Source organism: Salvelinus sp. IW2-2015, unplaced genomic scaffold (genome assembly GCF_002910315.2).
Source record: "Salvelinus sp. IW2-2015 unplaced genomic scaffold, ASM291031v2 Un_scaffold990, whole genome shotgun sequence".
In the NCBI taxonomy this organism is placed as follows: domain Eukaryota; kingdom Metazoa; phylum Chordata; class Actinopteri; order Salmoniformes; family Salmonidae; genus Salvelinus; species Salvelinus sp. IW2-2015.
Window position 1 is genome coordinate 311,685 of NW_019942675.1, and position 9,659 is coordinate 321,343.

The following is a 9,659-nucleotide window of genomic DNA, read 5'->3' on the forward strand; positions in this document are numbered from 1 at the left end:
CAGCAGAAGCAGCACCTGCCTTTACAAAAAAAAACTTTAAATGTGCAGTTTCAAATGTGAAATGGCTGTTTTCACATGTTGAGCTTTAATTTCACGTGAAAGTATGGTATTAAATAGAGTTGACACCACCGTTTCTCGTGCGAGGAGAATAACATGTCGTTTCACCTCACACGTGAATTGTAGTTTGGCATGTGAAATCACAAGTTCACATGTGAAAATCTAACTTTCGAATGTGGAATTGTAAGTTCACATTTGGGTGTGAAATAGTGTTATTCCCCTCACATGTGAAAAGGTTGTGTTAACATGTTGCAGTAGCAATGTTCCCACATGTGGAACTGCAATTCTTTAATGCCATTCTGTAAAAAGGTTACTTTTTACCTGAGTAATAATTCAAGTGCATAATTTTTTTTTCTGAGCCATCCCCTTCATTATTATTGTATTCCTCCATGGTGTTACATTGATATACAGATACAGTGCATTTGGAAAGTATTCAGACCCCTTGACTTTTTCCACATTTTGTTATGTTACAGCCTTATTCTAAAATAGATTCAATTGGTTTTTCCCCCTCACCAATCTACACACAGTACCCCATAATGACAAAGCAAATTTATAAAATAAAAAAAACAGAAATATTACATTTACATAAGTATTCAGACCCTTTACTCAGTACTTTGCTGACGCACCTTTGGCAGCGAATCCAGGCTTGAGTCTTCTTGGGTATGACGCTACAAGCTTGGCACACCTGTATTTGGGGAGTTTCTCCCATTCTTCTCTGCAGATCCTCTCAAGTTCTGTCAGGCTGGATAGGGAGCTTTGCTGCACAGCTATTTTCAGGTATCTCCAGAGATGTTCGATCGGGTTCAAGTCCGGGCTCTGGCTGGGCCCCTCAAGGACATTTAGAGACTTGTCCCGAAGCCACTCCTGCGTTGTCTAGGCTGTGTGCTTTGGGTCATTGTCCTGTTTGAAGGTAAACCTTTGCCCCAGTCAGAGGTCCCGAGCACTCTGGAGCAGGTTTTCATCAAGGATCTCTCTGTACTTTGCTCCATTCATCTTTCCCTCGATCCTGACTAGTCTCCCAGTCCCTGCCACTGAAAAACATCCCCACAGCATGATGCTGCCACCACCATGCTTCATCGTAGGAATGGTGCCAGGTTTCCTTCAGACGTGACACTTGGCATTTCAGGCCAAAGAGTTCAATCTTTTTTCTCGTGGTCTGAGTACTTTAGGTGCCTTTTGGCTGTCATGTGCCTTTTACTGAGGAGTTGCTTCCGTCTGGCCACTCTACCATAAAGGCCTGATTAGTGAAGTGCTGCAGAGATGGCCGTCCTTCTGGAAGATTCTTCCATCTCCACAGAGGAACTCTAGAGCTCTGTCAGAGTGACCATTGGGTTCTTGGTCACCTCCCTGACCAAGATCCTTCTCCCCCGATTGCTCAGTTTGGCGTTTGGCCAGCTCTAGGAAGAGTCTTGGTGGTTCCAAACTTATTCCATTTGAGAATGATGGAGGCCACTGTGTTCTTGGGTACCTTCAATGCTGCAGAAACGTTTACCCTTCCCCAGATCTGTGCCTCGACACAATCCGGTCTCGGAGCTCTAAGGACAATTTCTTCGACCTCATGGCTTGGTTTTTGCTCTGACATGCACTGTCAACTGTGAGACATTATATAGACAGGTATGTGCCTTTCCGAATCATGTCCAATCAATTGAATTTACCGTAAGAGGACTACAATCAAGTTGTAGAAACATCTCAATGATGATCAATGGAAACAGGATGCACCTGAGCTCAATTTTGAGGGTCGGAAAATGTATGTAAGAAAGGTATCTGTTTTATATTTTTAATACATTTCCAAAAAGTCTAAAAACCTGTTTTTGCTTTGTCATTATGGGGGTATTGTGTGTAGATTGATGAGGATTTTTTATTTATTTAATACATTTTAAAATAAGGCTGTAACGTAACAAAATGTGGAAAAAGTCAAGGGGTCTGAATACTTTCCGAATGCACTGTACACTGCTGGGCAGAAGGAGGATGAAACCATACCACTTGCTGACCACACTTTGTCTAGCCTGTGTGTATGTCTGTGTGTGTCTTGGTATCAACCATGAATAGGGTAATCCCAATCCCTGTCCACAATATTTCCAAGTCCAATTTACTAGATGCTACAAAGTAGCCATAAGCACAGATCACAAAATGTATTTTATCTTTCTCCAACACATTCAAGCTAAGCTCTCACACACACACACACACTGTAATGACGGTTGGATTTATGAGGGCAAGGAGATTAAACCTCATTTTCTACAAAAGAGAAACCTTCTCCATGGTCCCTTTCCAGTCTCCATTTTCAAGAAAAACTAAGGCATTGGGAATGGACAATATCAAGTTCATCATCTTCCAAGCATTTTTTTTTTTGACTACTGTTAAATCAGTCTCTACAGAGCACGGAACAGTAAAATCCACCAGCTCAGACAGACAATACCCTCAGTAAATCAGAGTATGGGGAGAACTAGGATGTCCACTAGATAGCACAGTCAAAGACAAAATTCTTAAAACTTAATGAAAACAAAAATCAGCTTTTTAGTATTAAGGTTAGGCTTAGGCATAAGGTTAGCACTGTGGTTAAGGTTAGGTTTACAATCACATGTTAAGAAGATCAATTGTAGAATAGGCGGGGGTGTTTAAGACTTTGTGGCTGTGGTAACTAGTGACAACCGAGGACTACTGTCTCGTGTGCATGATGGAGTTGCCCTGTAAACTATCGAATTTAGGAAAATTCCACAAAGTTTCGTTATTTCGTAAAACCCTTTTTACGCTCGAAATTGATCACAACGGACGGCCGCTCTTCTGAGAAAACGCAAAGCCGTGCGCTTAACTCACCATTAAAAGCTGTCGATTGACCCGTTTTTCCCTCTAGCCTCCCCAAAGCATAGTCTGTTTTTTAGGGGGTGGGAAGGGAGACCTCGGAAACCATCAACACTTCCTATGTGGCATTAACAGAAAAGCAAGCGTTTGGAACAACTCCGTCCCTCATACAAAAATCTGACTTCCAACCGCACCACTGCCCCCCCACCCAGTATCCTCAGTGATGCCAATAACCGGGGTCCTCCATTTCCAAAATGGACGCTCTTGATATATGAAATAAACTACAATCTATCCCATTTGATCAGATTGGATTACATATTTGTAGTCTATTCAAAACACTGGTGGTAAAGCTATTTACTGTATTTTAGCAATGCGTAAAGGCGCTCTAAAAGTCCTAGGCTATCAAGTGACATTGACAGGAGAAGCGGGGCGCAGAGAATGAGTACGGGAATGTAAAATCTCAGTATCTACGCAACAGTATCAATAACAGGAAAGATAAATACACCACTTCTACGCCCCGTATTTATATGGAAGAGCAGCAAAGTAAGTTACTTTGCACAATGGTCTTACCCGAAATCATCGTCCATAGATTTGAAGAAAAATGTATAGTTGGGTTTATTGAGGGCATTTTTGAAGTCGGCAAGAGTAACCCTGTCGGCAGCGATGGGCAACTTGACCAGGTACGGAGTTTCCTGGTCGTCCAAATGATAGATAATTTTGGTCTCCCCCATGGCGAACCGCTGGGGAGGGTAAATCCGGTTACATCCAGCCCCGTGTCCGCTCTCTCCCTCCCTGGCGTTGGATATTCCACAGTGTCTCCTCTAGCCTGTTTCCCGGCTGTTGTCAACTCTTCGCTCCACTTCGTGAGGCGGACCCTGCACGACGCCAACTGCGGACAGATGTGTCCAAATAAAACACGTAAAAACGTGGTATTATTTTTGTTCGTTGCAGTCTCTCATCACAAAATAACGGAATTGGGTTCATTTGCCCCTGTTATGAGCCTCGGATTGCGCTCTACATCGGCGGACACCGCTTTCCCTGCTCGTTGTAACATCTGTCCGCCGATGTGGGAGAATAGCCCCTCCTATCGACATTCCAATGAAACTCCCTCTAGAGGACTGGGGATGAAATGAACAAGACATTTGATTTGAACTCTTGAAGATTTAGAAAATACGGATAGATTTGTATCATGTAGGCTATAAGGAAAAACGTCTTAGCCTACAAGTAATGGCCATTTGTCTGTCTGTTGTTAGATCATATGCGATGTGTTTGGTGTCAAGGCTTAGTTTAGGTTGGCATCCCTCTCATCATTATAGGCCTTCAGGTAGACCAGGGCCCTTTCCCGATAGCCACGGAACTTGCTCACGAGTGTTTTAAACACATCGTTCCAACAACAGCCGAAGATGTAACATGCGTTTCCCAAAACACCACGGAGAGAGAGCGTTTGCTAAGTGCGTCTTTGGAGCATGTGTCGATACTGAAAAGGATCGAAAGAAAGCTAGCGCTGCTCTCAGATAAGTTTTCTATATTAAAATCTTTCAATATAAAAAATATATATTTCACAATACTGACGAAGCAGTTACTATAGAGCTGTAGGGATGCGCGGGTAAAATCACTGGGGAAGCCAAGCCGCTCCAAAAAGCCATATTACAACAACCTATGTGTTGTCATAATTGCCTCGTTTGCTCTATAACCCTATGCCATGTGACCGTGATATATACACTACATGACCAAAAGTATGTATTTGCACACCTGCTCTTCGAACATCTCGTTCCAAAATCATGGGCATTAATATGGAGTTGGTCCCCCCTTTGCTCCAAAAAAAAACAGTCTCTACTCTTCTGGGAAGGCTGTCTACTAGATGTTGGAACATTGCTGCAGGGACTTGCTTTAATTCAGCCAGAAGAGCATTAGTGAGGTCAGGCACTGATGTTAGGCGATTACGCCTGGCTCGCAGTCAGCGTTCCAATTCATCCCAAAGGTGTTCTATGTGGTTGAGGTCAGGGCTCTGTGCAGGCCAGTCAAGTTCTTCCACACCGACCTCGACAAACCATGTCTGTTTGGACCTCGCTTTGTGCACAGAGGCAATGTCATGCTGAAACCATGAAAAACAGCCCCAGACCATTATTCCTTATCCACCAAACTTTACAGTTGGCACTTTGCATTGGAGCAGGTAGCGTTCTCCTGGCATCCAACAAACCCAGATTCATCCGTCGGACTGCCAGATGGTGAAGCGTGATTCATCACTCCAGAGAATGCGTTTCCACAAACACACCTGTTAGCAACGAGTGTGGCTGAAATAGCCAAATCCACTAATTTGAAGGGGTGTCCACATACTTTTGTATATATAGGATGGGCATAAGGCCGAGACAATAAGAAGACACAGTGAAGAATAAAATCAACCACACCTTTGTTTCATCACAAAACTGGAGAGCGACCTCTGTCTGGCGAAGTTGTCAAAGCATATTGCATGCAACAAAACAGTTACATGACCGACAGCATGGTCAAGCAAGATAATGTTTCTGACATTTCTGACTACTAAACTATTCATTTAGAACCACAGAGAGTTACCGCAAGTCGCAAAGAAAACAGGAGCTGCCTCCACTATTCCAGCACCATATCAACTTCAACATCATCAAATCATCCCACTACCTGTAGACCCCCTCTGTCTAGGAGTAGTAACACACACTAACCCACTACCTGTAGACCCCCTCTGTCTAGGAGCAGTAACACACACTAACCCACTACCTGTAGACCCCCTCTGTCTAGGAGCAGTAGCACACACTAACCACTAGCCCTGTCAGAACGCGCGCATCCTCTGTCGCTAGGAGCATGTAACACACACTAACGTCACTACGTCTGTGAGACCCCTCTGTCTAGGATCAGTAACCCACCTACCTGTAGATCCCTCTGTCTAGGAGCAAGTAACAACGACACTAATCCATTATCGTTGTAGCCGCTCCTGGTTCTAGGAGCGGAGTAACACTGACAAACGCCAGCTGTCCGTGTAGGATCGCTCCGCCAACTAGCCTGGTAGAACAGCCACCGTGCGAGAATTGTCTACTCGATAGCCAGATGTAGCGGGCTGCCCAGACCCTCTGTGATGAAGAGAGGTCCTTCCCAGGCGGCAGAGTCATCCGACTACCGGGCCCTGTATGATAGAGAATCCCTTAGCCAGTAGTCAAGCGCGGCTGCCCAGTCCCTGTAGTGAAGAGTGCTCACCGGAGCTCATGACCACGCGCTATCGGTCCGTCATTGCCCCCCTTGTAGAAAGGAGTACTGCCGGCTATGTCCAGAGCAACGCTCTGGCGCCGGCCCTGGTAGTCAGATTGGCTGCCGGCAGCCGGCGCACCGACTTGTGTCTGACGCTTCGTCAGTCCGGTCTGTAGAAAGAGATCCCTGCCAGATTGCATTTCCCTGCCCAGTGGTCTCAGCCCGCCCTGTTATGGAAGAGGCTCCTAGCCAGACCACCGTACCAGCCCCCTGTAGAAGAGGCTCCAGCCAATCACCCTCCCCTCCTGTAGAAGAGGCTCCAGCCGATCACCTGCCCAGCCCCTGATGAAGAGGCTCCAAGCCAGACCACCCTGCCCAGCCCATGTAGATGAGGCCCCCACCCAAACCACCCTACCCAGCCCCTGTAGAAAGGCCCAGCCAGGACCCACCTTGCCAGCCTGCAGAAGAGGCTCCAAGCCAGATCACCCTGCCAGCCCCTGATGAAGAGGCTCCCAGAAAGACCACCTACCCAGCCCTGTAGATGAGGCTCCCAGCCAGATCACCCTACAGCCCTGTAGAAGAGACTCCAGCCAGATCACCCTACCAGCCCCTGTAGAAGCACCTGCTGCTGAGGAACACACCGTGTGATGGCTCACAGCACCACCCATTATGATGACGTAGTGTCTCACTTACTAAAACTATTATACTACTCACTAAATTTTGTAAAGTTGTTAGTAAAGAGCCTTGAGCCTTCTAAGATTACAGTGTTTCTGGTCCTGAATCCTCCTGTCGCTCTGTTTCAGAGTCTCCAGTTAAAGGGGGCTGCTCCAGAGTGCGGACGGGCAGGGCAGAACAAGACCCCTGGCAACTGTTCCTACCGCTGCCATCCAACCAGCTGCATTTGATCCCAGGCCACCTGAAGTCTGCGCAACCAATGACTTTCCCTCAATTTACCTGTGGAGTCCAGAGAAATCTCCTAGTCTGGCCCGGAACACAGTTGTTGTTCCAGTGACCCGACACCTGATGGGCAGGCATGTTAAGAACCCAGGCTGTTCAACCCAGATGAGGCAGGCATGTTAATAACCCAGCGCATGTTAAGAACCCAGGCATGTGGCAACAACCCAGATGGGCAGGCATGTTAATAACCCAGGCATGTTAAACCCAGGCATGTTAAAACCCAGATGAGTGCAGGCCATGTTATAACCCAGGCATGTTAAGACCAGGCATGTCAACAACCAGATGGGGCAGGCATTGTTAATAACCCGAGGCATGCTAAGAACCCAGGCATGTTAACAACCCAGATGAGGCAGGGCATGTTAATAACCCGGCATGTTAGAACCAGGCATGTTCAACGAACCCAGGCGATGGGGCAGGCATGTTAAGACCTAACGTGAAGGATGGGCTGGGAGAGGAGAGGAAAAGAGGAGGAAAGAAAAGGGAGGGCTGAAGAGAGGTGTCGTACCAGTGTATTCCTGTTGATATTAGTTTGGGAGTGGGACAGGAGCTTTGGACAGTGTTTACTCGTGCTTTTCAAAAATGTTAGCGTTTGGCCTTTCCGAGTGGCGCAGCAGTTCTAAGGCACTTGCATCACAGTGTTTGCGGCGTCACTACACAGCGCTGGGGGTTCGATCAGATTTGCTGACAATTCATCAAATGGCCACCGGGACTATTTACATTATAGCCCCCCCACCCCCCAGTTGTGGTTCGTTACACTGTGCTTGCTCTGGCTGCTGTTTTATGTTCATCTATTTCTGATATGTCACTTTAGACCTGTTCCGATCCAAACGATGGTACAGAATTACTCTGGGTCAAACTAACCGCGTACCTCGTCCGTCAATTGACTTGGTACTTTGCGTACCCCATTGATATAGATTTGTGGGTCCTTGTTATGTTTATTGTTTATTGTGTTACTTTTTATTTAATAAATATTTTTCTTACCAGACAACTGCAGTTCAAGAAACAGAGTCCTTCTGGGTAAGAGTCTTGGTGGTAGGTGAACCTTTGCCCCTGTCTGAGGTCCTGAGCGCTCTGGAGCAGCTTTTCATAAAGGATCTCTCTGTACTTTGGCTCCGTTCTTCTTTCCCTCAATCCTGACTAGTGTCCTGCACTGCAAAAAACGTGCCCCGACAGCCATTGATGTCTGGTCACCTACTGCTGTCTACCATTTAGGGATTGTTGCGCAGGTCGTTGTTGTGCCTCCAGACGCTTGAGCATCGATGGCCGCGGTTTCACCTTGGAATGTTATCGCGCTTGGTAGGCCGGAGTAACAGAGCTCCTTTTTATAGTGGTCCCTTTGTGGCAACCTCCAAGCGGCAGTCATGTTTCATTTACTGAGGAGTGCTTCCATCTGGCCACTCTACATAAAGGCCTGATTGGTGGAGTGCTGCAGAGATGGTTGTCCTTCTGGCTGAAGGTTTTCCCATCTCCACAGAGGAACTCTGTGAGCTCTGTCAGAGTGACCATCATCAGTCTTGGTATCCTCCATGGCCAAGGTCTCGCTCCCCAATTGCCCCATTTGGGCTCGGGGCCAGCTGTGTAGAAGAGTCTTGGTGGTTCCAAACTTTTTCCATTTAAGAACGATGGAGGCCACTGTGTTCGGCGGGGACCTTCAATGCTGCAGAAATTGTTTGGTACCTCTTCCCCAGATCTGTTCCTGGACACAATCTTGTCCTGCTGATCTCTTACGGACAATACCTTAGACCTCATGGCTTTGGTTCTTGCTGCTGACATGCACTGTCAACTGTGGACCTTTATAGACAGAAATCATGTGTCCAATCAATTGAATTTACCACAGGTAGACTCAAATCAAGTTGTAGAAACATCTAGGATGATCAATGGAAACAGGATGCACCTGAGCTCAATTTCGAGTTCTATAGCAAATGGTCAGAATCTTGTGAACAAGGTATGTGTGTTTATTTATATACATTTGCAAAAACTTCTAAAAAACCTGTGTTACTTGTCGTTATGGGGGGTATTGTGGGTATTGGGTATTGATGATTAATTTTTATTTCCATTATTTTTATTTCATTAATTTTAAAATAAGGCTTGTAAAATGTTCCGAGAGAACAAGTCAAGGGGGTTCTGAGAGTGACTTTCCGGAATGCATCTGTATGTATTTAAGAGGTTGTAAGAAGGCATTTCACTGCACTAGTGCACTTTTGTGACAACTTGAACTATACAATCACCCTTCTGTCTCACATCGAGACTTAACAACAGTCTACTGAAGATAACATGACCTGTGTAGCAGCCCACAATGGGAGGGTGTTATTATATCTTTTACCTGCATTTAATAGAAGGCTAGTGGTATCAAAAGGAGGTGAGATATGGTTGGTTTCCAGCTACCATGATGTTTTGTTCTCGCTGACATGTCTTTATGTTCTCGTCGCAGACGTGGATTTTTAGTGAGATTACTACTATGTATTCTTGGCTAGCTGGGATTCGATGATTATTCGTTTTGCGTGCCTAGGAAGATTTAATGTGGTGGAAGCAACGTTGTAGTCCAATTCTTGTTACTTCATTTCAATTATTAATGTGAGGTTATGTTCTGAAAATTGTTAGCTGGCTGTAAGTAAAAGTCAGAAACTAATGTT

General features: G+C 45.8%; 1 protein-coding gene across 1 annotated transcript in view; it reads right to left on the minus strand.

The window, feature by feature from the left end:
- The window catches only part of LOC112069342 (segment polarity protein dishevelled homolog DVL-3), a 56,024-nt gene extending 52,095 nt beyond the window's left edge, over window positions 1–3,929 (minus strand). Inside the window, 1 exon segment of the mRNA XM_070438512.1 lies at window positions 3,427–3,929. Within this exon segment, the coding sequence (XP_070294613.1) occupies window positions 3,427–3,587 (161 nt within the window). The 5' untranslated portion in view covers window positions 3,588–3,929.
- Between the last annotated feature and the right edge of the window lie 5,730 nt (window positions 3,930–9,659).